Below are 23,356 nucleotides of genomic sequence, written 5' to 3' on the forward strand. Positions count from 1 at the left end.
ACCAGGCTGGCCTCGAACTCAGAAATCTGCCTGCCTCTGCCTCCCAAGTGCTGGGATTAAGGGCATGTACCACCACTGTCCCGCCACCTCCTGGTTTTCTGATTCAAGGGCCATGAACTTCAGTATTTGGAAAGGAGTATTGAGGTATATAGATCAGAGAATAGAAAGGCATTGTTGATGTTGGTATTTCCCAGTTTTTAGATGAGTGGAATAATGTGAGCATTATCTCATGAAGCTTCCATCTTATTTATGTGTGTATTGGGTTGTGATGTAAACAAAGAGGTGGCGGTTGATTGTGTGGGGTGGTATTGGAGAAAGTTTGAAAGTAGCATTTTTAGGTAAGAATATTCAAATGTTACTTTGCACTAAAGAAGATATGTTCGTGTTTGGAAGGTGGTAAAAGCACTGTTTTTTACTGCTGTTCCTGGCAGAAGTTGTGCCAGTGTATGGGATTTGTTAAGTAGAATTTGAGAGAGGGCAAATGCTAGAAGGTGCCATTATCAGTAAAGAGAACTTCATCTCCCAGCATCCTTTTGGCCGGAAGTGGGGCGGTTCCCTGAGGGGGTAAAAAGAAGGTACAAAGTGAGGCAGTATGGTGGCCGAGAGTTAAAATCCCTTCTTCGTCTACTTTCTCGGTCCCGCCCAGCCTACACTTCCCGGGAGTCAGTGCGTACTCTTCCGCTCTCCTCCCCCCTCCCAGCTGCGAATCTCCCCGCCACTCCCATGGTGGCGGTGGGGAAGTTGTTTATTGCGCCTGCGCCTATCCGTGGCTTCCTGGGAACTGAAGTTCCGGAGGATCTTGCATGTCCCTTTCCGCTGCCCCTGCACAGACTACAAATCCCTTGGTGCACTGCGCGACAGAGCCGGCGGGGAGGGGGAGAAGGGAGGGAGGAGAGAGGAGGAGGAGGAGGAGGGAGCAGGCGGCCGGCGGTGCGGGGGGAGGGGGCCCGGTCCGGGAGTGCGGGAGGCAGTGGTAGAGGGAGGTGGCGGTAGCGGACCGGAGTCTCAACCGCGCCAAGGCGGACTCTTCGGTGGAGCGAGGCAGTAGAAACACGGAGCACCCACGGCAGCACCGGGAATCCCGGCTTAGAGGAGGGGGTCGCCGGACCGGGTGGAGGGGAGGGGGCGATGCTGGAAGCCATGGCGGAGCCCAGTCCCGAAGGTAAGCGCTCCATAGGCACAGAGGACAGGGAGCGGGTGAGGATTCAATGGGCAAAGTTGGAGGTCGAGCCCCGGCACCCAGCAGAGGAGTGCGGGAAAAGGGGTCGGGGCCCTGGCTCTTGAGGTGGAAGGGCGATGAGTTGAGATCCCTTGGAGAAAGAGGAGTGGGAGACCGGGTCGGGATAGTTAGACATCGGGCACGGTGTGGATAGTGGTGGTAGGGTGTCCGGGGATAGGCGCTGGAGCCCTAGCTTCGGGGACCAAGGGCTGAAAAGGCCTCGGACTGGTTGGCGCTCAGAGACAGAGAGGCTGAGGGAATCTGGTTGCCGGAGAGTAGTTGAGGGAGCACGAAGAAGGTTGAGTGAGGGGCCCGGTAGTTGGCCGAGGCGGGGGAGTTTGTGCCGGTGGCGCTTGAGCACCCAGGAGTTGCCGCCAGAGATAGCTTGGTGATTGTTAGAGGGGTGGGCAGGTAGTTGTGGAGTGAAGAGAGGGTCTGGGTATTGTCTCCGGTGGAGAGCCCGATACCGAGGGGTAGTTGTGCGGCCAGAGAACTGGGAAGCGAGGCTAGCCCGGTACTTGTAGGGGCGGCGGGGCGAGGTGGGGGGGGTCAGGACCGGCAACTTGCGCGGGTGGGGGGTTGGTCGGCTAAGGCAAGAGCTTCCGAGTTGTGGAGTGTGTCGGGGGGCAGCGGCGGCGTCAGGGGGCCTTCTGTGCAGTGGCCGGATGGTGACCGGGGGCTAGAGTTTAGGGGTCCGTAGCCTAAGGGGCTCGCCGAGTCCGGGGGCGGGAGGGGGGCGGCCGGAGAAGCTCGGAACTGGGCCCGGGGGCCCGGCGGGGAGCCCAAAGAGCTCGAGACGGGGAGGGAGGGGCTAAAGCCCCGGATGGGGGCGGAGGGACAGCGAAATTGTGGGGAGCGCGGCCGCGGGGTGGGGTGGGGGGGCCGGAGGGGCTGTGTCCGGGCTGCCGCTCTTTGCCCGTCCCGGACGCGAAGTAGCGTTCGGAGTGTGTGAGCCTGTGTGTGTTTTGGGCGGGGGTGAGGGGCGCGCCCGGCCTCGTGTTCGAGTAGAAGGGGCCGGAGGGCGGGGAGCAGTTCAGCGTGGTCATCCTGGACCCTGGGGGCGGGCTGGCGGCGTGTGCGGTCCTGGAGGGCCCAGGGCAGTGGAGCGCGGCCGGCTAGGAACTCTGGGCTCCGGGCGCGTGTGAAGGACGGGGGCGGGCGGTGGCCTGGTCTCGCCCCGGGAGCGGTATGGCGGGGTGGGGCGCCAAGAGAGCCGAGTTGACTGGAGAGGCTGGGAGGGGGCGGGGCGCCCGGCCTCGGGTTGGGGGAAGGGGAGCGCTATAGCGAGGCCGGTGAGGGCGCCGCGCCCAGGCTCCGCCCCTTGGGGCGGAAGGGGGAGCAGGGGCGGGTCCCGCACAGCTGGGGGCTGGCTGGCTGGCTTGGCCAGGCGACCGGACTGTGGATGGGGATTAGATCGGGAACTCCAAGGTTTTGAGGTAGGATTTTTACACAGACTCCTTTCTAGTGCCTTGACTCAGCTTTTATTGATTTCACAGATCCGCCTCCGACCCTTAAGCCAGAGACTCAGGTGAGATGTCCCATACCCGTACACTGACTGACAATTTCGGGGCTGTGTTTTGGGGAGGGCTCCTTTAACAGTCTTGCCTAGCTTCCATGCGATCGCGTTTGTCTTTTCCTTTTTAGCCACCGGAGAAACGGCGGAGAACAATTGAGGATTTTAACAAATTCTGCAGTTTTGTCTTGGCCTATGCTGGTTACATTCCCCCTAGCAAAGAGGTAAGGGACAGAAAAGTAGCTGACTTGAGGCAGAGTGAATTACTTTAGAGGAAGAGCCTGCCGTAATCCATGAGACTGAGAAAACTGGAAGCCCTTAGGGCTGTGGTGGGGGAGCTGGTTTGGAGGGATGGAATAATGGCAAGAAGCCGCTTTGAACGGCAGTAACAAAAATTGTGGAGTGTTGCTTAAGATTTTGTGATGTTTTGAGTGGCTGTTTAACAAAGTGTTTCCAGGTAAGCTGTAGGGACATGAGTGTCCTAGCAAATGAGATCCAGAAACAGTTATGGAAGTATAGCTGTGGCCTCTGTTCTAAAGTCCCCGTGAGGGCTGTGGGGAAGTAGGTTAGAATACATGTCAGACTTGGGGTAGGGATACATCTAGTTCCTGGTTTTTTCTTTATGCTGGACATGTGGCAGGGCTGAGGTGTCACTAGACTCCGGCTGACCCTAGTCTCTTCCTCCTTTTAAGGAAAGTGATTGGCCAGCTTCTGGCTCTAGCTCTCCATTGCGAGGTGAGAGTGCAGCAGACAGTGATGGCTGGGACTCAGCCCCATCGGACCTTCGAACTATCCAGACTTTTGTTAAGAAAGCAAAGTCATCAAAGAGAAGGGCAGCTCAAGCAGGTCCTACCCAGCCAGGACCCCCAAGGTCCACTTTTTCTCGTCTGCAGGCCCCTGACAGTGCAACTCTGCTTGAGAAGATGAAGCTCAAGGACTCTCTGTTTGATCTGGATGGGCCCAAAGTGGCATCTCCACTGTCTCCCACATCATTGACGCATACCTCCCGGCCTCCTGCTGCTCTCACCCCAGTGCCGCTGTCCCAGGGGGACCTCTCCCAGCCTCGAAAGAAGGACCGAAAGAATAGAAAGTTGGGACCAGGAGGTGGGGCTGGCTTTGGGGTGCTTCGGAGACCTCGACCGGCTCCTGGGGATGGGGAAAAGCGGTCTCGAATCAAGAAGAGCAAGAAGCGGAAGTTGAAAAAGGCAGATCGGGGGGATAGACTCCCACCTCCCGGCCCTCCTAGGGCTCCTCCCAGTGATACAGACTCTGAAGAGGAGGAGGAAGAGGAAGAAGAGGAAGATGATGAGGAAGAGATGACAGTGGTGGGGGGTGGAGTCCCAGCCCCTGTGCTCCCAACACCCCCTGAAGCCCCCAGGCCCCCTGTTACAGTGCACTCTGAAGGTGCTCCCCCTACTGACAGTGAAGGCAAAGATGTGGGCAGCACAGAAACAAGCCAAGATGGAGATGCTAGCTCCAGTGAAGGAGAGATGCGGGTCATGGATGAGGACATCATGGTAGAATCAGGTGAGAAGTTGGGCTGCCCCGGGGTGGGGAGCCGGGGTGATGGCTTTGGGGACTCTCAGGAGTTAAGCCTTGAAGGAGAACACTAAACAAACTTTGTTTTTTGCCAGGTGATGACTCATGGGACCTGATCACGTGTTACTGCAGAAAGCCCTTTGCTGGGCGGCCCATGATAGAGTGCAGCCTCTGTGGGACATGGATCCACCTCTCCTGTGCTAAGATTAAGAAGACCAACGTTCCCGACTTCTTTTATTGTCAGAAATGCAAGGAACTTCGGCCAGAGGCCCGGCGGTTAGGGGGTCTTCCCAAATCTGGAGAACCCTGACATCACTAAGGCTGGAACTTCTGGCATTACTTGGGAACTGAGCCCCAGAGTCGCCAGCCTTCCCTTGGATTGAGGAGGCTGTCCCCCCTTGAGGGCCACAATTCCCAAGGGAGATGTGTTTGGAAATGAGTGTCTTCTACTCTGTCCTTCCTGCTCCATGGACTTGAAATTGACCCATTACAGTTGGGTCGGGGAGGCTGGATCTGTAGACAAAAATCTCTGTCCAGTGAACCCTGCACCCTTTTCACTTTCAGGGCCAGGGCTCAAACTGGGATGTAATGGGATAGTTGTCTATAAAACTGTAGTGTAAATACAGCACTCCCCTCATATTTCTTTCTCCTGTTTACTTTCTTCTACACCGGATGTATTTTTAATTTTGGGCTCCATTTGAGCGAGGTTGCTCAAAGGTGGAGAACCAAAGCCTGGTGGAGTGAGGAAGGAAAGCAAAAAAGGTGTCAATTATCACTCGCCTTGTTTTTAATAATATTGGCTGGCTGCTTGTACAGACAGCCTACGTGTTGTAAATAAAGCAGAGTGGGCTCTTGTGTTTTACAGCCCTCGGTGTCCTATTTGGGAAGGGGATCTTTGGGAAACCTGGTGGAAGTCTTGGGTGGAGTTGGGGCTGAAGCCCACTTTTAAGTCCAGGGGTATAATTACACAATTTGGAAGTTGGAGATAGAAAATGTAGGGGCTAAATCTGGCTTGGACACTGCCTGATGCCCCTCATCACCTCTCTCCATGTCAAGTCAAATCTACAGACTGCCTTTCAGCCTTTTCATCCCCAGTACAGTCTAGGAGCTACCCTAAGGGCCCCAGTTGCAATTCGCACTTACCAGCCCATACCCCCGCCCCTCTTAATAGTTGCTTTTGAGGTGCCTTGAGCCTCAGAAGGGTAAGGCAAAGTGGGGGCCAGTTGCCAGCATTCCAAGAGTAGAAACCTGCTAAGGTACTTGGGAGTGTGGGGGGTGCACAAGTTTGGGGGCGGAGTCGTTTAGGGCTAAAGACCGTTGCTCAAGGCAGTGGTCACGTGGGTGTCTAGGTGGAGCTTGTAGTAACGTGACATAAGGAAGTCACGTGAAGGACAGTCGGCTGCGCAAAGTGGGCGGGCTTGGGTCACGTGGCATGGGGAGAGGTGGGCGGGGACCTCGGTGCTGCTCACGACGTCCGTGGAGGTAGTGGCCCTCGACTGTGTGGTCTAGGTTTTGAGTCTCGCCACACGGCTCTTCCCCATCAGCCCGCTGGTCCACGCCGTCCTCCTTGGGCACGGCTTCCGCACTGGCCCTGCGCTGTTGGCGCTAGCGCGTCAGTTTGCGGGTGTGCGCAGGCGCAGCGGGGGCGCCAAGTCCTGTTGGGTGGGCGGCTGAGCCCGGGAGCGCGCGAGCGAGACCATGGCGGGCAGCAGCGCAGGGGGCGGTGGTGTAGGCGAGACGAAGGTGATTTACCATCTGGATGAAGAAGAGACTCCTTACCTGGTGAAGATCCCTGTCCCGGCGGAGCGCATCACGCTCGGCGATTTCAAGAGCGTTTTGCAGCGGCCCGCGGGCGCTAAGTACTTTTTCAAGTCTATGGATCAGGATTTTGGGTAAGCGCGAGGCCTAGACTGGGAAGGACGGTGGGTGTGCTAGAATGGATTGGGCGATATTGAGGGAGACCGTCTACCTTGGAATGTTTCTGGCCTCTAGTGGAGTATAGCATATTGTACTGTGCTAAAGCAGAAAACCCATCATCCCAAGACGGACAAGGTTATATTTGGACCCATAGAAGAACGGGCTGGATGGCGAGAAAATTAGGTTAGAAAAATGGGGAACACTGATTTGTTTGGCCATTCTCTCTCCATGGTTTTAGCCAAAAGGCAAAGAAGTGATGCTTGAGGATATTCTAGGCTGTGCTGAGATTAGAGTCATCTATCTTTTGGTAAGCTGGTATGCTCTCAGATGTGTGCACACTAGTTATATAGAGATATTCTGTAATTTTGTTTGTTTGTTTTGATTTGTTCTTTTGTCTTGAGGTAGGGCTTTATTCTTTGTATCCTAAGCTGGCTTCGAACTCATGGGGTTCCTGCCTCAGCCTCCAGAGCTGGAATAAACAAGTGTGAGCCTATATATGCTGGGCATGCAGTGTTTTTATGTAGACTGGGTTACAGTGAGACAATCAGGCTATTCTGGCTTATTAATTAAGTTCCATAGTATTATTTCAGGACGGTGTAATCTGTAGTAATGCAGAGAGATCTATTGGGATATATTAGGCTGTTTTGAAGTAGATTTTTCTGGCAAAGCACGTACTATTCTGGACTCTTCTGGGTTCTTATTCTTTTCTTAGGGCCAGAACCCTTTTTTCCCCCTGAGGCTGAGGAGAGTTGAAGGATTTTTGCTTATTTTTTAAAAGATATTTTATGTGTAGGGCAATGGTGGTGCACATCTTTAATCTGAGCACTTGGAAGACAGAGGCAGGCAGATTCTGAGTTCAAGGCCAGCCTGGTCTACAGAGCCAGTGCCAGGACAGCCAGGACTGCACAGAAAAACCCTGTCTCAAAACAAAAGATACTTTATGTGCTTGGGTGTTCTGCATAGATATTTAGTTGTGTAGCACAAGCATGCAGTGCCCACCAAATCCAGTAGATGGCATGGGATCTCTTAGAACTGGAGTTAGCATATGCCAGCCGCTGCATGTGTGCTGGGACTTGAACTCCAGGCCTCTGCTGAGCCAGAACTTCCTTCTGTTACTGAAGCTACATAGAACACAATGTAGAACAGGCTTGCTTTGAACTTGTAGCAGTCCTGCCTCTACATCTGCATCCAGAGTACTGGAACTAGATATGTGTGGCAATCAATATGCCTGGCCCAGGCCTGGCTTTCTTATGTTATAAGACAGGGACAAATGGGAACAAATAGGCTGGTGGTACTACTGCATCCCAGCGGAATGGGGTAGTGTAATCAGTATGGTGCAGAGGGCTGTGCCAGTTCTGGGGTGATTCATGATGTGCTAGGTAACCCTGGACTGGACTGGGACTGTAAGTAAGGCAGTCTTTTGTTGTTGTAGCTGTTGGGACTGAGCCTTCTGTGTCCCCAGGCTCAGACTGCATTAGGCTATGATGTCCTAAGTTGGCAGGGTTAGCAGGGTACTGGGGAGAGAGAGGTGACCTACTACCCAAGTCGGGAGAGACTTCTTACCTGGGAAAGTCCCTGTGGTTGGAGCACACCCCCTCAGCTACCTGAACAAGCTGGACCCTTGTTAAAGATCTTTCGATCTGGAGAAAGTGATGCTAGCCTAGGGGGTTTGGTCTCGGATTTACATCAGTGTTCTTCTTTTTGCCTTATACTTTTGAGCAATTTATTTAGCTTTTGTGCTTTGATTTCTTCATCTGTGGCATGGTGATAATCATAAATGCTTAATTTAGGTGCACAACACATGGTACATTCTTGGTGACTGGTAATTTTCACTTAGTATGGAGGCTAACTAGTTTCATAGACTAGATTATACGATATGAAATTGCTTGCTTAGGAGGAGACTCGGTCATGTCCGTTGGGGTTATGTTGAGAAGGTTGTGTTATGTTGTAGATCATGGTGACAGGGCTATGCTGTCTTGACAGCAAATGTATTCATGAGGCACATCTCCAAGGCCTCAGAGTACATTAGGGTAGAGTTAGTCAGACAGACTTATTTGTGTGCACTATGTGCATGCCTGGTGCCTGTGAAGGTTGGATGAGACAAGTCAGATCCCTTGGGATTGGACCTATATGGATAGTTGTGAGCCACGAGGTGGGTTCTGGGAACTAAACCTTCTGCAAGAACAGTAAGTGCTCTTAACCACTGAGCCAATTCTCTAGCCCCTATCCCCAACCCCATAAAGTTCTGATTTGAGGGTGAGGGTGTTATGTATGTGAAAGAATGGCTCATGGCTCATATTTTGTCGACATGTATTTGCTAATGCTTACAAAGGTGAGGGATTGTGTCGCACACCCATGTTGAATAGAATAGGTACTAATGATTTCTTGTGGATATGAGACGGGAGGAACAGGTCTAGTCCACATCAAGAACCTGTGTGAGGCTGGGCAGATTGCTTAGTAAGGTAGCCCGGAAATGGGAAGCCCAGCTTCTTTTCCTCTATCCGTGGGAGCTTTCCACACATGGAGTATTGTTGTTGCATTTAAGAGTGTTTTTACCCAGTAAAAGCCACACATTTGGGCGGTCTCTGGATGTGAATTAGAGAGAACCAAAAGGCAGAGGAACAGCAGCAGATTACATGAGGACCAGAGGCTTCTGTGAGACAGATGTGTAGGACAGAGATGGTTAGGCTGCCAGCCAGGCGCCTAAGTTAGATATTTGGAGCAGTTGTTAGGAGCTGCCCCAAAGGGACTCTGGAGTGATACTTCGAGGTGTGGATCAAATGGGAAGAAGTTTTTCCAGCAGCATTGTGCCTCTGAGATTGAGTTTGGGTAGTGGTGGGATAAATGAGAGAGTCTGGAATTTTTATTTATTTATTTTTATATGAAAGCAAATTATTTCACTGTTAAAGCAGAGGAGCCGGGCATGGTGATGCATGCTGGCTGTGTGGCATAGCCAGGTTTGGTGACATAATGCCTTTAATACCAGGATGGAGAGGCAGAGGCAGGCAGATCTCTGTGAGTTTGAGGCCAACCTGGCCTACATAAGTGAATCCGGGCCAACCAGGGATACAAAATCTCACACACACACACACACACACACTCTGCCACCACTGCCACCGCTGCAAGAGAGAAAGAAAGAAAGAAAGAAAGAAAGAGAAAGAAAGGCAGAGGTCTAGACAGTTGGCTTAGAGGATGCCAGTGCGTTGTATCCTCAGCACCCACTGGTGGCTCCTGACTGCCTGTAACTAGCTCCAGAGAAGATAATACTCTTCTGTCCTCTGCAAATACCCCCATGTGACAGCCACGCCCGCAGACACGTCTGTGTATACATTAGGGGAAAAACAGATGACTCGTCAGGACATCGGAGTCGCCATGCTTGGGCTGGATGGAAATTGGGAGAGACTTGGAATGAGATTTGGAATTGGGGTGACTAGTTTAGCCTTACTACCCTCCCCCAACCCAACCCCCCCCACACACACACATTTTTTTTTTCCCCATGACAGGGTTTCTCTATGGAGCCCTGGCTGTCCTGGTACTCTCTTCTGTAAACTAGGCTGGCCTCAAACTCAGAGATCGCCTGCCTCAGCTTCCACAGTGCTGGGATTAAAGGCGTGTGCTGCCACCCCCCAGCTGGTGTGGTGTGTGTGTGTGTGTGTGTGTGTGTGTGTGTTTGTGTATATGTAAAACCTTGGCTCACTGAGTGCCGCCTCCTCGGCCTCCCAAGTGTTAGTTGAAGGTGTACCCCATCACACCTGGCACCTTACTAATCGCTCTGCTCTCTCCGCAGGGTGGTGAAGGAAGAGATCTCCGATGACAATGCCCGCCTACCTTGCTTCAATGGAAGGGTTGTCTCCTGGGTAAGGGGACTCATCACCAAGCTGCTTTCAACCTCAGCCTTTCTCGGCAGCCTCCCCCCTGATCAGTTGCTGGTGGCCCTGGCTTCCCTCTTCTCTACTTGTGGATGCAGTGAGCACTCCTCTGCCTTCTCTTCCTGTAGCCTCCCATACTGGATTGTTTTTTTTCTGGACTCTTCTCCCAGGTCTCTGGGACCCTGTTCCCTTCCTTTCTGGTCCTTTCCCTTAGTCTCTTCTCATACACCTCTCCCCAATGGAGCCGTGTTTTCTCACGTGCTCTCTTCTAGCTCGTGTCGTCAGATAACCCCCAGCCTGAGTCGGCTCCCCCAGCCCATGAATCTCGGACAGAACTGGTTCCTCCACCTCCACCATTACCCCCTTTGCCACCAGAAAGGACCAGTGGCATTGGGGACTCAAGGCCTCCGTCCTTCCAGTGAGTCCTTTACATTTTGAGTCCAGGGGAGGGGAGTGAAGAGGGAATGCAACCTAGATCCCTTGAGAGAGGAGACTGAGGATTCAGTGCTCTGTCCTACTGACTTTGGCTGGAAACTCTCTCTACTTGTGTAGCCCCAATGTATCCGGCAGCCATGAAAATCTAGAGCCTGAGACAGAAACCGAATCTGTTGTATCACTGAGACGAGACCGACCTAGGAGGAGAGACAGCAGTGAGCATGGCGGTGAGGGGACAGGCCTGGGAGGCAGGGTAGACCGAGCTGGGCAGGGAGGCAAGCCTCAGCATGCAAGGCATGAAGAATGGGAGGCCTGACTCCTGAGCCTCTTGTTTATACACAGCTGGTGGTCACAGGCCTGGTGGTCCCTCAAGGCTAGCACGCCACCTGGCTGGGTACGAGAGCTCTTCCACCCTCATGACCAGTGAGCTGGAGAGTACCAGCTTAGGAGATTCAGATGAGGATGACACCATGAGTAGGTATGGCTTCACACTTCTCTCCTCCGCTCACTCTCCTTCCCCTCCCTTCCTTCCCTCCTTCTCTCCTTCCATGTTTCATCTGGCTCCCTGACCACTTCTATCTCCAAATGCTCTGCTTCTCAATTGCTATCAGATTCAGCAGCTCCACTGAGCAGAGCAGTGCTTCCCGCCTCCTCAAGCGCCACCGAAGGCGAAGGAAGCAGCGGCCACCACGAATGGAGAGGGTAAGGGTTCTCTTGGGAGAAGTGGGCTTTCGTTGAGCTGGCTCTGTGACCCGGGCTTGTGACATGTCTCTGTTGATGGGGAGCAGCTCACATCTTTCCTGTCTTCCTGCTGCAGACCTCATCCTTTAGCAGCGTCACTGATTCCACAATGTCTCTCAACATCATCACAGTCACGCTCAACATGGGTAAGGAGGGTCCTGACTAGAAAAAGGGAAGGAGAGGGTCTCAGGGTTTCTGGGGCTCAATCCCTTCATATGGCTTCCCTCCACAGAGAAGTACAACTTCCTGGGCATCTCCATTGTGGGCCAAAGTAACGAGCGTGGTGATGGAGGCATCTACATCGGCTCCATCATGAAAGGGGGTGCGGTGGCTGCAGATGGGCGGATCGAGCCTGGAGACATGCTTTTACAGGTGCGCTGACAGCCTGGCTGCTGGCTTGGGCGGACGCTCTATCCCTCCCACACTGCCTGTGACCCATCCCCCTTCCTTTCAGGTAAATGATATGAACTTTGAAAATATGAGCAACGATGATGCTGTACGGGTGCTGAGAGACATTGTACACAAACCAGGGTGAGTCTGTGCTGTGGCTGGTCCTAGGCCTCTTGTTTTTAAGTCCATTTACCTTTGTTTTGCAATTTTAAAAAGAAGTGAGACCAGGCATGGTGGTGCGTGCCTTTAAACATGTTACTCAAGGCAGAGTTGGGTTCTCTGAGCATGAGACAACCTGGTCTACAGAGTGAGTTCCAAACCATCTAGGTCTACATAGTGAAAAAAAACAAAACAAAACAAAACAAAAAACAAGGCTGGAGAGATGACTCAGTGGTTAAGAGCACTGACCGCTCTTCCAGAGGTCCTGAGTTCAATTCCCAGCAACCACATGGTGGTGGCTCACAACATCTGTAATGGGATCCAATGCCCTCTTCTGGTGTGTCTGAAGAGACTGACAGTGTACTCACATAAAATAAACAAGTCTTTCAAAACAAAACAGAACAAAACAAAAAAGAACCCAAAATGCAAATCTCACTGGCATGTCATTCCAAACTGAAGCATGAAACGGATGTGGGTGAGTGCCTCAGAGAAGCCCACCCACTGTGTGCTCCTTTCCACTCCTACCCTCCTCGCTGACGGTAATTACTGTCCTGGCTTCTTTGGTCAAGAAAACCTTTAATGGTTTTTCCACCCATGCCTGAGTCCTGGAACAAGATGGTTTGGTGTTACCTGTGTGAGGCTTCCTGTGAGTGAACTGTACAGCGTGTGCTCCATTGTTTCACGCAGCAGTGTTTTTAACAGTGAGTCACACACACTGTGGAGGCCTTCACCCTCACTCTCTCTAGCCCAGTGACGTGAGCTCCTTTCTTTTCCTCCTCCCATCAGGCCCCAGGCTTCCTCTTCCCTCTACTGAGCTGCTCCTCTTCTCTCCCCACAGCCCCATTGTGCTGACTGTGGCCAAGTGTTGGGACCCCTCTCCCCAGGCCTACTTCACCCTCCCTCGAAGTGAGTGATGCTCAGGCTCGGGTCTGAAGTTGAGAGATCTGGGGAACGGGCACTTGGCTCCCTCTAGCTTGTAACCCTGGCACTTGGAAGCTAAGACAGGAGGATGTCTAGCAGTTTGAGGCCAGCCTGGGACTAAGTAGTGAGTTCCAGGCCAGCCTGGGCTACAGAATGAAACCCTGCTTCAACAAAAAAAGCACAAAAAGAGATTAGAAGAGCCAGATGCTGTAGGGAATGGGTTCAGGAGGGCCAAGGGAGGGGGGCTGGGCAGGAGTCTTAGTTCTGAAACACACAGGCCTAGTTTTCTAGGATTGAGCAGTGATCATATTGGTCAGTATTTTACTTTATTTTTGTACCAGATGAGCCCATCCAGCCCATTGATCCTGCCGCATGGGTGTCCCACTCGGCTGCGCTGACTGGCGCCTTCCCTGCTTACCCCGGCTCTTCATCTATGAGCACTATCACATCTGGCTCCTCTCTGCCTGATGGTGAGTCTCTCCCCTTCCCCACCTCCCTGTGTGAGTGGACCTTTTGTAAGTTCTCTGTTGTCTCTTCTGTCAGGCTGTGAAGGCCGGGGTCTCTCTATACACATGGACATGGCCTCTGTGACCAAGGCCATGGCAGCCCCAGAGTCTGGGCTAGAAGTCCGGGACCGCATGTGGCTCAAGATCACCATCCCAAACGCCTTTCTAGGTACTCCCAGGCCCTGAGCAAGGTGGCCTGGGAAGGGGAGGAGGAGGCCAAAGCTGGGAACAACACAAGGGTGAGGGGAGGAGTTGGGAAGAGAATCTGACCGCTTTGACTGTGCTTGATCCCAGGCTCAGATGTGGTAGACTGGCTGTATCATCACGTGGAAGGTTTTCCTGAGCGCCGGGAGGCCCGCAAGTACGCCAGTGGGCTGTTGAAGGCAGGACTCATCCGGCACACCGTCAACAAGATTACTTTCTCTGAGCAGTGCTATTATGTCTTTGGGGACCTCAGTGGCGGCTGTGAGAGTTGTAAGTCAGCAGGTCTGGCTGTGGGAGCGCAGGCTGCCATCAACCTAGGCTGATCTGTGCCCATGTACTGCTTGAATAAGCAAGGTACCAGAGCTGCATCCCCTAGGGAAAGAATGCCTCATGAGTCTCACAAAAGCCTTTTGGGGCTAGTGGTGAGGGACTTGGTTGTGTCTCTGCAAGAGCAGCAGAGTTTCCTGTTCTAAGCCATCATAGTCTCTGGCTTCTGTCTCGTGGGGCGCTCTGGGAAATGGTTCCCGGTTTCTCTGTTCTCGGGAATCTTGGCCTCTAAAGCTGAGACATCTCTTCCATTTTGTTCCAGACCTAGTTAACCTGTCTCTGAATGACAATGATGGTTCCAGTGGGGCTTCAGACCAGGATACCCTGGCTCCTCTGCCTGGAGCTACTCCCTGGCCCCTGCTGCCGACCTTCTCCTACCAGTATCCAGCCCCACACCCCTACAGCCCTCAGCCTCCTCCCTACCATGAGCTTTCATCTTACACCTATGGTGGAGGCAGTGCCAGCAGCCAGCATAGTGAGGGTAAGTTACCCAAACACCAATACAGCCAGAGAAAGAGGGCACAAGTAGAGGGGATTCAGGAAGGAGAGGCAAGAGAAGAAAGGGGCTGGGGTCCAGAGGACTCCGGGCTGAGCTTCATTTTTCTCATTCCCTCTCCCCTCCAACAGGGAGCCGGAGCAGTGGGTCAACAAGAAGTGATGGGGGGGCCGGGCGCACAGGCAGGCCTGAGGAACGGGCCCCTGAGTCAAAGTCTGGCAGTGGCAGTGAGTCTGAACTCTCCAGCCGGGGAGGCAGCCTTCGGCGGGGTGGGGAACCTGGTGGGACTGGTGATGGTGGCCCCCCTCCATCCAGGGGCTCGACAGGCGGTACTCCTAATCTTCGAGCTCTTCCAGGGCTCCATCCCTACGGACCTCCCCCTGGCATGGCTCTCCCCTATAACCCCATGATGGTAGTTATGATGCCTCCACCCCCACCTCCTGTCTCGACAGCAGTGCAACCCCCTGGTGCCCCTCCAGTCAGAGACCTGGGCTCTGTGCCCCCAGAACTGACAGCTAGCCGCCAGAGCTTCCACATGGCCATGGGCAACCCCAGTGAGTTTTTTGTAGATGTTATGTAGGACCCATGTTAAGGCCACATTGGGTCTGTGCCCTTGGCCTGGCGAGTTTCAGCTTGGTGCTCTTCATAGTGCCTGGGCTCAGCCTAGTGGCTGGTGCCTACCAAAAAATTTTGCCACTGTGACTCTCACCAGCAGTGCCTGGTCCTTCCCCTTCTTCTGGGGTAAATGGGGACCTTTGGTTATTTTTAGCTTTATTTTTTATAAGCTTTTTTGGGGGGGTTAAAATAGACTTTCTTATATTTGGGGGAGTATTTTTTTAAATAGACAGTTCCTCTTTTATATGGAGAATCCCTTCATGTAAAATTTCCTGAGTCCCTTCTAACCCCAGAATATGACCACCACCTCCAGTTGCCTAGTCAGCTCTCACGTCGAGGGTGGGTGGTGGTCAGTGGTACCCTGGGAAGAAGAAGGGTGGTCTGTACCCCAGACAGCAGTCCAAGGAGGCTGGTGGTGTGTTGGGGACTGTGTAGCTGCCTTTGTTACTCTATTTATTTTAGTCACTTGTATAAAACACCAAATAAAGCAAATAGAGGCCAACCCCCCAAGCCTCTGGCTCCTTTCTTTGGGAGGCAGGCAGTGGAGAGGAGGGACCAGTGAAATGCAGCAGCAGAGAGTGACTTGGTAGAAAATTTATTGTTAAGGCAGTAAGTGCCCCATTAAGGGGGCGTGTGTTTTGGCATTAAGAGAAGGCACATAACCATGCTAGGGCCTGATTAGGAGTCTTCAGACTCTAAGGGGGTTACAGGTGGCCAGGCCACCACTCTCCACCATGGCCTTGGAGATGCTTTTGAAGTTACGGAAGAGCTCCTGCTGCTGAGGGTTGGACTGCAGGCTGGCCATGGTTTCTCGGATCCGTGTTGCAGCCTGGGGAGAAGGAAGGAGAGGGTCAGGCCTGTATCTTGAATGCCTACTTGTAGTGGGTAGCTTCAAGGCTCACCTCAATGCACCAGCTATCACAGAGCATTTTCTCATGCTGTGCTGTCGGGTAGCCCTCACTCAGGGATCGTGAGGCTCTGTAAGGAAACAGGAGGTTGGAATAATCCTGAGTGCTGGTGCTGGTGCTGGTGCTGGCCCAGCTACTCTGTGCCTCAAATCCGCCAAGCTTCCCACTCTGTCTTCTTACCTGGAGAGAACTACCACCATGGCATAGAGGTCAATGGCTCCGTCTGCCAGTCGCTGCAGCAGGAACTGTTCATCTGTCAGGTAGATGGGGGTGGGGGTTGTCAGTGTGAGGGAGGGGATGAGGGAGGCAAGGGGGGTGCAGAGCTCACTCACTGACAATCCCTTTCTTGTGCTTCATCAGCTTCGCCTCCACTACGGTGGCAAATTGATCCAGAGCCTGCACTGCCTGAAGAGAGAGTCAGAGCTCAGGAGAGGAAGGCAGCGCACCGCCGCCGGCTCTGCTTTATGGCTCACTCACTCACCAGTTCACCGCTGCGACTTAACTCTGGGTGGACAATTCCTGAGAGACTCAAACCACTGCCAATTCCTGTCCGCCTAGGAGGAGATGGAAGAGTGATTGGTCAGCTGTGGCCTACCATCTCGCCTGGCCCCGGCCCGGCCCTGAGCTTACCGCCTCAGCTGTTTGCCTGCTTCTCCCATCAGGAGGCCAACGTTTCCAAGAGGGTTCTTTAGGGCATTACCAAGCCCAGTGAGTTCCTTTCCTTTGTCCTGTGGGAGAGGAGGGTCCCACAGTGAGTACTCCGTGTCCTTCACAGTTGCTCTCCCTAATTCTCCTTCCTCTTACCATACAGCCTTGTAGAGCCACAAACAGTCGAAGAATGTCATTTGCCCCTTCAAAGATCCGGAAGATTCGAATATCTCTGAGCACGCGCTCTACCCCTGGTTCCTGGCCCACAGGAAGACACGTAAACCTCTGTTGAGATGTGCCTGCCCACTCTGAACAGCCCCCGCTGAGGAGTACTCTACCTTCATGAAGCCCATGCCCCCCATTATCTGGATGCACTCATCTGCCACTTTCCAGGCCGCCTCCTGAGGACAGAGAACCAGATGAGTTTGGTTTTGGAGCTGAGGTCCAAACTGGACTCCGCCCTTCCATCATGCCTGGGTCCTCACCGAGCCAAAGATTTTGCTGATGGCGGCTTCTATCTGAAAGTCTTTGAATCCCTGGTCCATGTTGGCACTCAGCATGTAAGCCATGGACTGTGAGGGGGAATGGTTGGGACATGGGAAAGAAAACAGGAAAGGGCTGCATCAGACAGAATGGCTGATACTCAAACCTTCAAGACCAGCTCTGACCTACTCCCCCAACCCTTGAATTCACTTTAACACCCTGGTCAGACCAAACACGTCCAACGTTTGACCCTCTGATTCGGTAAATCAGGGGCTTCGAGGCTTCAGACTTTTTAAAGGGGTGGGTTAAAATTAGTGTTTGGTACACATCTGGGAAGCACTTAGCAGAGCAGCACCACTCTCCAGAAGAGAACTGACTATGCCTCCTCGCATCCCCTAGGGCATTGGTGTAAAGCTGGAGACCCACTGCCCCAGGTGCTGCTGGGGGTTGTAGTCTGACCCAACTGTGAAGAAAGTCATAGGGCTTCAGGGAAGGGGCATAGGAGGCCCTTACCTCAGTCACATACTGCAGAATTGCCATTCGAGCCAGCTTTTCCTGGATCACCCCAAAGTTGTGAATTTTGTCCCCAAACTGGGTACGATTGGTAGCATGATCAACCTGAAAGAAGGCGCGTGTAACCCCACTGTGGTTCTGCAGTCTCCACCTGGATGGGCTGGAGACCTAACTATGCCAATGTGCAAGTGTGCATGAGTGTGTTGGGGCTCTGATGCAGGAGTTTCTGCAAGGTAGACGGGGACATGTGCAAAGGGCCATTTGATTCCTTCAGGCTAGCTAGGGATTGAGCTGGGACTTACCGCCTTGGCAATGAGGGCTTTCATGGTGCCTGCTAGGGTTGCAGCCATCCCAAATCTTCCATTGTTGAGGATGTTGACAGCAACCTTGAAGCCATCTCCCACCTCTCCTAGCACATTCTCTGACGGCACCTTCACTCCGTCAAAGTATACCTCTGATGTGTTAGATGCTTTGATACCCATCTTCTTTTCAGGGAGCCCACTGAAAAGGCAGGGCAGGAAAGTTGAGGTGTGAACAGGTTGCTGTGGGAAAATGGCCTTTTCAGTTTTCATGATCAGGGAAGAATTCCCTAGACTATATAAAGGATACAGGCACTGCCCCTGTGCCTGAGGGTGACAGACTTCTAACTATGGCCTGTTATGCTGTGTCCCCAGGGAAACAAACTGCTCGGCTCCTGTGGCTCTCTACAGAGATAGCCCCAGTGTGGCCTATATGGACCCCAGTGCTGTCCCCGTCCTTGGTTCTGATGATTTGCCCCACACTCACTCACTGGGTAACCCCTCCAAAACTCCTTTCCACTACAAAAGCTGTGATCTTCTCTTTCACGGCTCCCGTGGCTGCGTCTTTAATTGGCGTCTTGGCAAAGACCGTGAAAATGTCTGCCAGGCCCCCATTACTGTGGAAGAATGAGGTGATTAGTAATAGGGTTCAGAGCAGCAGGGTCAGGACATTGGGCTGATGGGAAGAAGAGGAGAAGTGGAAGATTGCCTGATCCAAATCTTGGTTCCGTTAAGAGTATAATACTTCCCACAGGGGCTGGGTACAGCTGAGCTTCGGATCGAGGCTGCATCAGACCCGCTTGAGGGCTCTGTTAGGCAGAAGGCTGCCACAGCCTGTCCTGTTGGGGAGAGAACTGGTTCACTGGGAATCATGACCATCAAAGTTGCAGCCCTCCCACCCCAGGCTCCTTGTAACACCATGAGCAGCGCTGCACTCCTCCCCTGGGCCTCTTAAGTCGCCTTACCAGATGCCACTCTGGGGAGGTATTTTTCTTTCTGGGCCTTTGTGCCATAGAGCAAGATGCCTTTGAAACCGATGCTCTGATGAGCTCCCAGGGTGACGCTAACACCAAGGTCGTGCATACCCACAATCTCTGCCAGGCGAGCATACTGGAGGGAAAGGAGGCGTCTAGGATTGGGGCTGGCTGCACTGAACTTGTCAACAAGAATGGGCAGCAGGACGGAGCCTGGACTGGAGTATTTCTACTGTGAGCATGGGGAGTGAAGTGGGATCATAAAGGGCACAGGGAGACTGGCAATGTTGCTCAAAATCTTTTTCTAAGAAGACAGGAGCAGGGACAGCAAAGGGCTTAGATAACTTTTTTTTTTTTTTTTTGAAACAGCCTCATTTTGTAGCTTCAGTTAGCCTGAAACGTTTTTTGTTTTGTTTTGTTTTCTAGACAGGCTTTCTCTATGTGGAGCCCTGGCTCCCCTGAAACTCCCTCTGTAGACCAGGCTGGTCTTGAACTCGAGATCCGCCTGCTTCTGCTTTCATGCTGGGATTAAAGGTGTGCGCCAGCATGCCCAGCTACCCTTGGTCTTGATGGGAAGGTTGCCACCTATGTTGCCTCACAATCCCTAAAGACTTGGGAACCATGGTTAGGTCCACGGTCCTAGTGGGCTGTACATGGATCATGTTCCAGGGGTAAATGTGTGCACAGCTGAGAAAAAGGGCAGGCTACCCCTGGCCACTTGCTTGGCCTTAGTGGTGAGTCTGCCAAAGCTGGAGCAATGCGGGATATTATTTGACATGGGGGATCCTCTCACCTGGGTATTAGAGAGGCCCAGACCACCCAGCTCGCTGGGTACTTGCAGACCAAATGCCCCCAGTTCCTTGAGGCCCTGCAAAGTGTCGTCCTCCACCTTCTCCAAGGAGTCATTCTTGGCAGGGTCGTTCACTTCCTGAGCAAGGGATAGGAGGGAGCGCATACTCAGAGTCTCCCTTAAGCTCCTTAACATCTTAACCCGGGAGGGACTGTGCCCTGGTCATTCCTTACCTCAAAGAACCGGGTCATTGGTCCCACCAGCTCTTTGAGAAATTGTGTCTGTTCTTCATTGAGCACTGCATAATGGGAAAGGAGAACAGGCTAATCAGGCAGGAAAGGCTACCCTGCCCACACTGCCATTGACCTACTGACTAAGCCTTTACTTACCAGATGGGTATGGAAACACCTGGTCAGTGGTAAGCTGGCCTTTGAACATCCCCACAGCAAACGACTTAGATTCCTGGGCAAGGAAGGAAAGACTCTCAGGGGCGTGCTTGGGGTGATTCTACTCATGGTTTATAAGTGCCAATCCAGTTTCCGGTCGCTTACCGCCCTGGCTGGTTTTTCTCTGGTGGAAGCATCGGAGGAGAGGGTTTCTGGCTTGTTCGGAACTGCCTGGAGGAAAGGGCAGAGCAGATGTGTCTTAAAAGGTGAGCACGGGGAAGCCCTAGCTCTTAGGAAGTGCGTTCAATGTCTTCCTTACTTTCTCACCGGGGCACCCTGGCGTGCCCTTTCCCCTACTTTCGGTGGTAGAACTGTCACCAGATGACTGGGACGAAGAGAGAGACCCCTGTCGGTCGCAGGCTAATGGGAGCTGGCAACTCCCATTTCTATGCCCTCCCTCCCTCATCCGCTGTCACTTACCTGAGTGGCCTCACTGGCATAAAGTCTCTGGGCAGAGGTAGGTCGGGGTTGTCTCTGAAGCACAGTAGATCGCAAGCTGTAAGGAGTGGGGGTTCAGTCCTGCCCTAGTTCCCAGACCCACTGTCCCCTTACTATATACGGACCTTCGGGCCCCCAGCCGCAGCAGCTGTCGCCCCACACTCGGGGTCATCCGAGCCGACTGCATCTCCAAAACCGCCACCGAAGCCTTGACCACTGACCTCTCCTCGCGTCTGGCCTGCCCAAAGGTTGTGTGCCTGGGCCCTGACTCATGCTCCACAATACACTGCGCGGTGGGGGCGTGGCCTTGGGCCTCGATGCATGGTGGGAATTGAAGTTTTGGCATGTGCCGGGTCCCTGTATTCTACTTGACCTAGGGTGATCCATCTTCAAGGGTTCCGTTTTGTTTCCCAAACTCTTTAGAGCCTCTGGTCTAAACTAAAGTCTCATCCACTACAAAAGGGAAAAGATTAGATGAGAGAAAGGAGGAAGAGTTAAATGACTACAGCCAGAGGGTTGGAGGTAGACTGGAGGGAGGAGTTCCTAGCTAAAGTTAAAGGTAAGGTAAATGTCAGATGCAGAGACCTGGACTATTTGGAAAAATCTCTCCCTCAAGTAAAGAGGGGCGTGAGATGGTCGACTCACGCAGGGGTCTACGCTAAGCAAATTCTGTTTCGCCAACTTAAAGCACTTCTAAAAGCCTCTAGTCTCATGGACTTTGGGGGATTCTAAATCATGGTTACCATGAATTGAGGCCTTATAAACCCTGCTAAAGTAAAGACTCCAAATACACGAGTATTTAAAGAAATGAATGCTTTAGCTGGGCAGTGGTGGCGCACTCCTTTAATCCCAGCACTTGGGAGGCAGAGGCAGGCAGATTTCTGAGTTCAAGGCCAGCCTGGTCTACAGAGTGAGTTCCAGGACAGCCAGGGCTACACAGAGAAACTGTCTCAGAAAACAAACAAAAAATACTTTTTTTAAAAAAATTATGCGTGCGTCTGTATATAAGCATGCACATATGGGTGCCGTGCCTATAGATATAGAGACCAGAAGCCATGGAGCTGCTCCAAAGTTGTGAGTCTCCTCCCGATGTGGTTGTTGAGAACAGAGCTCAGGCCCTCTGGAAGACATTTCTTTTAGTTTTTTTTTTTTTTTTTTTTTTTTAATGTGTATGAGTACACTGTCGCTGTCTTCAGGCACACCAGAAGAGGGCATTGGATCCCGTTATAGATGGTTGTGAGCCACCATGTGGTTGCTGGGAACTGAACTCAGGAACTCAGGGCCTCTGGAAGGGCAGTCAGTGCTCTTAACTGCTGAGCCATCTCTCCAGCCCCACCCCACCCCACCCCTTTTTTTTTTTTTAATTTTTAAAGGTTTATTTACTTTAAAGATTTTATGTATATGAATATCCCACCATGGTCAGAAGAAGGCATTAGATCACCTGCAGCTAAAGTTACCGTTAGTTATACACTGCTATGTATGTGGGCACTGGAAACTGAACATGGGTTCTCTGCCTTAGAGTAACTCGTGCTCTGAATTGAGCCTCATCTAAAAGTTTGTTTATGCGTGTGTGCACTCACATAAGCCCTTATCAGAAGACAACGTCCAATGGTTCTCTCCACCTTTATGTGGGTCCCTGATGTCAGGCTTGGCAACAAGTTCCTTTACCCAGTGAGCCATGTCACTGCTGCCGACCCCTTTCTCAATATGGTCAGGCCTGGGAAGAAAAAAAGCTTAATGCTGAATTGCTGGGACTACCTTAGACAAAATCTTCTTTCCCCCTCTCAGAAAAGTAGCTAAATTATGCCTGGCTTTTGGGGAGGCACACTGTGTGGAGCAAAGTGTCACCTGGTGACCTGGGGAAGAACGGAACCATGACCTGCCTGTCTACTAGCTACAACTGCGTAAGGCAGCTCGACTTCAATCTTGGAGGATTAGGGAGATTAAATCGAGAGAAGAGAGATGTCCCAGAGACCAAGAGGTGAAAAAAACGGGTCTTTGAAGGGGAGATCTGGATCTGTGGTGGGGGCTCAGGGGCTCCTTCTCTTCCTGAATCTTTTCATGGGGTCCAGAAAGAGGAGACAAAGGCTGGGAAACCTTAGATGACTAAGTGTATAAGTGGCTTGGTCCTTTGTCACTTGCTATTTACCAGCTCCCAGGTCAGCCCTCTGGCTCCTGGCTCCCCCATTATTGCGGTGGGCACCTCCCCTCCTCACAGTGCTGCACAGTGACCTCTTCCAGGCCTTGCTGGGTGAGTAAGCCAGTGTTCTGAGGGGCCACAGTGGACAGGGCTGCCCTGGGGAATGGGGTCAAATGTTACAGGTTCTAGTCTGGTTGGGAAATGTGCAGAGCATCTAGGCTAGGCTCTCCCTTGTGTAGAGTCACCCACTGTGCCTCCCAGCAGCATCCATCCTAGCCAGAGGACCTTCTCTTGACACACAGAAGCCAGGGGTAGCAGGGGTGGCCAGGGGGGCCTGGGATTTGGGAGAGTGACTTAATTCTGTTCCTGTGACAGACATCCTGGACTATTATGAGGCTTGTATCTCAGAGAGTCAGGTAAGGTGATGATGGTGGGTGCCTGGCTTCCTGACTGCTTGAGCTGGCAGGACTGGAGGGACGAGTACATTCTTGCTAATTTTAAACTGAGACTTAGGGGCCTTGGCAACAAGATCCCTAGTACTGACTGAGGAGTTGGGGGCACTGACAGTGCTCTCTGTGGGCTGCTAGCCCTATACCTTTTCTCTTTCCTTCTCCCCTTTCTTGCATGGCCCCAATTTCAGCACCAGGGAGTCCAGGTCGTAGTTAATTACTATTCAGACTTATTCCTGTGACTCCTAGGGGAGAACTAAGTCCCCAAGATTCTCTATTGCCAGCCCCTCCCTCAGCCCCTTACCCCGTGCTGTGGCCTCCCTCCTGCACTCAACCAAACAGGGATGCTCCCATCCCAGCTGTGGGCTTTTTCCCTCTAAGGAATGAAATCCATCCTCCTTGTCTTTGCAGTCATCA

At 52.5% G+C, this 23,356-nt stretch overlaps 3 protein-coding genes and 1 long non-coding RNA gene across 8 annotated transcripts; 3 read left to right on the forward strand and 1 right to left on the reverse strand.

The window, feature by feature from the left end:
• The first annotated feature begins 877 nt into the window (after positions 1–877).
• On the forward strand, positions 878–5,135 carry Phf23 (PHD finger protein 23). 4 transcript variants are annotated; one of them, XM_031354730.1, is made up of 5 exons: positions 878–1,162; positions 2,716–2,747; positions 2,864–2,956; positions 3,626–4,259; positions 4,367–5,135. In XM_031354730.1, exons 1-5 carry the CDS (start codon positions 1,129–1,131, stop codon positions 4,579–4,581), a joined length of 1,008 nt encoding a protein of 335 aa, XP_031210590.1. In that variant the 5' UTR covers positions 878–1,128; the 3' UTR covers positions 4,582–5,135. The 4 variants fall into 4 exon arrangements, with proteins under 4 accessions (XP_031210590.1, XP_031210589.1, XP_031210591.1 ...); XM_031354729.1 differs by having other exon boundaries at positions 879–1,162; positions 3,425–4,259; XM_031354731.1 differs by lacking the exon at positions 878–1,162 and adding an exon at positions 1,951–2,175 and having other exon boundaries at positions 3,425–4,259.
• Positions 5,136–5,693: 558 nt separating this feature from the next.
• Positions 5,694–15,354, forward strand: Dvl2 (dishevelled segment polarity protein 2). Of its 2 annotated transcripts, none has more exons than XM_031354725.1 (15): positions 5,694–6,163; positions 9,976–10,045; positions 10,330–10,475; positions 10,610–10,719; positions 10,835–10,970; positions 11,104–11,194; positions 11,310–11,379; positions 11,466–11,605; positions 11,688–11,764; positions 12,621–12,688; positions 13,045–13,173; positions 13,247–13,378; positions 13,504–13,683; positions 14,003–14,221; positions 14,368–15,354. In XM_031354725.1, the coding sequence occupies exons 1-15, from the start codon at positions 5,970–5,972 to the stop codon at positions 14,814–14,816; spliced, it is 2,211 nt and encodes a 736-aa protein (XP_031210585.1). In that variant the 5' UTR covers positions 5,694–5,969; the 3' UTR covers positions 14,817–15,354. The 2 variants fall into 2 exon arrangements, with proteins under 2 accessions (XP_031210585.1, XP_031210587.1); XM_031354727.1 differs by having other exon boundaries at positions 5,970–6,163; positions 10,610–10,707; positions 14,368–15,353.
• Positions 15,355–15,430: 76 nt separating this feature from the next.
• On the reverse strand, positions 15,431–20,650 carry Acadvl (acyl-CoA dehydrogenase very long chain). Its single transcript, XM_031354728.1, has 20 exons — positions 20,476–20,650; positions 20,333–20,408; positions 20,018–20,083; positions 19,856–19,928; positions 19,700–19,764; positions 19,470–19,604; positions 18,668–18,812; positions 18,412–18,541; positions 18,194–18,319; positions 17,706–17,904; positions 17,404–17,508; positions 16,893–16,979; positions 16,746–16,808; positions 16,564–16,665; positions 16,390–16,487; positions 16,241–16,313; positions 16,092–16,164; positions 15,940–16,012; positions 15,754–15,829; positions 15,431–15,680 (listed from the first exon to the last, which is right to left on the reverse strand). Exons 1-20 carry the CDS (start codon positions 20,535–20,537, stop codon positions 15,540–15,542), a joined length of 1,968 nt encoding a protein of 655 aa, XP_031210588.1. The 5' UTR covers positions 20,538–20,650; the 3' UTR covers positions 15,431–15,539.
• LOC116079065 lies at positions 15,559–17,533 on the forward strand. Its single transcript, XR_004113743.1, has 3 exons — positions 15,559–16,019; positions 16,120–16,467; positions 16,571–17,533. It is a non-coding gene; the product is annotated as an uncharacterized LOC116079065 (long non-coding RNA).
• Positions 20,651–23,356: the final 2,706 nt, after the last annotated feature.

Source organism: Mastomys coucha, unplaced genomic scaffold, assembly GCF_008632895.1.
Source record: "Mastomys coucha isolate ucsf_1 unplaced genomic scaffold, UCSF_Mcou_1 pScaffold5, whole genome shotgun sequence".
NCBI classification, from domain to species: domain Eukaryota; kingdom Metazoa; phylum Chordata; class Mammalia; order Rodentia; family Muridae; genus Mastomys; species Mastomys coucha.

Coding starts and splice junctions, on each gene's coding strand:
- Dvl2 (XM_031354725.1), top strand. CDS start 5,970: ATGGCGGGCAGCAGCGCAGGGGGCGGTGGTGTAGGCGAGACGAAGGTG. Junction 10,476..10,609: donor TCAAGGCCTCCGTCCTTCCA/GTGAGTCCTTTA, acceptor CTACTTGTGTAG/CCCCAATGTATCCGGCAGCC. Junction 10,720..10,834: donor AGACAGCAGTGAGCATGGCG/GTGAGGGGACAG, acceptor GTTTATACACAG/CTGGTGGTCACAGGCCTGGT.
- Phf23 (XM_031354729.1), top strand. CDS start 1,129: ATGCTGGAAGCCATGGCGGAGCCCAGTCCCGAAG. Junction 2,748..2,863: donor CCCTTAAGCCAGAGACTCAG/GTGAGATGTCCC, acceptor TTTCCTTTTTAG/CCACCGGAGAAACGGCGGAG. Junction 4,260..4,366: donor GGACATCATGGTAGAATCAG/GTGAGAAGTTGG, acceptor GTTTTTTGCCAG/GTGATGACTCATGGGACCTG.
- Acadvl (XM_031354728.1), bottom strand. CDS start 20,537: ATGCAGTCGGCTCGGATGACCCCGAGTGTGGGGCGACAGCTGCTGCGG. Junction 16,488..16,563: donor TGGCTCTACAAGGCTGTATG/GTAAGAGGAAGG, acceptor CCTCTCCCACAG/GACAAAGGAAAGGAACTCAC. Junction 16,013..16,091: donor GCACAAGAAAGGGATTGTCA/GTGAGTGAGCTC, acceptor TCTACCTGACAG/ATGAACAGTTCCTGCTGCAG.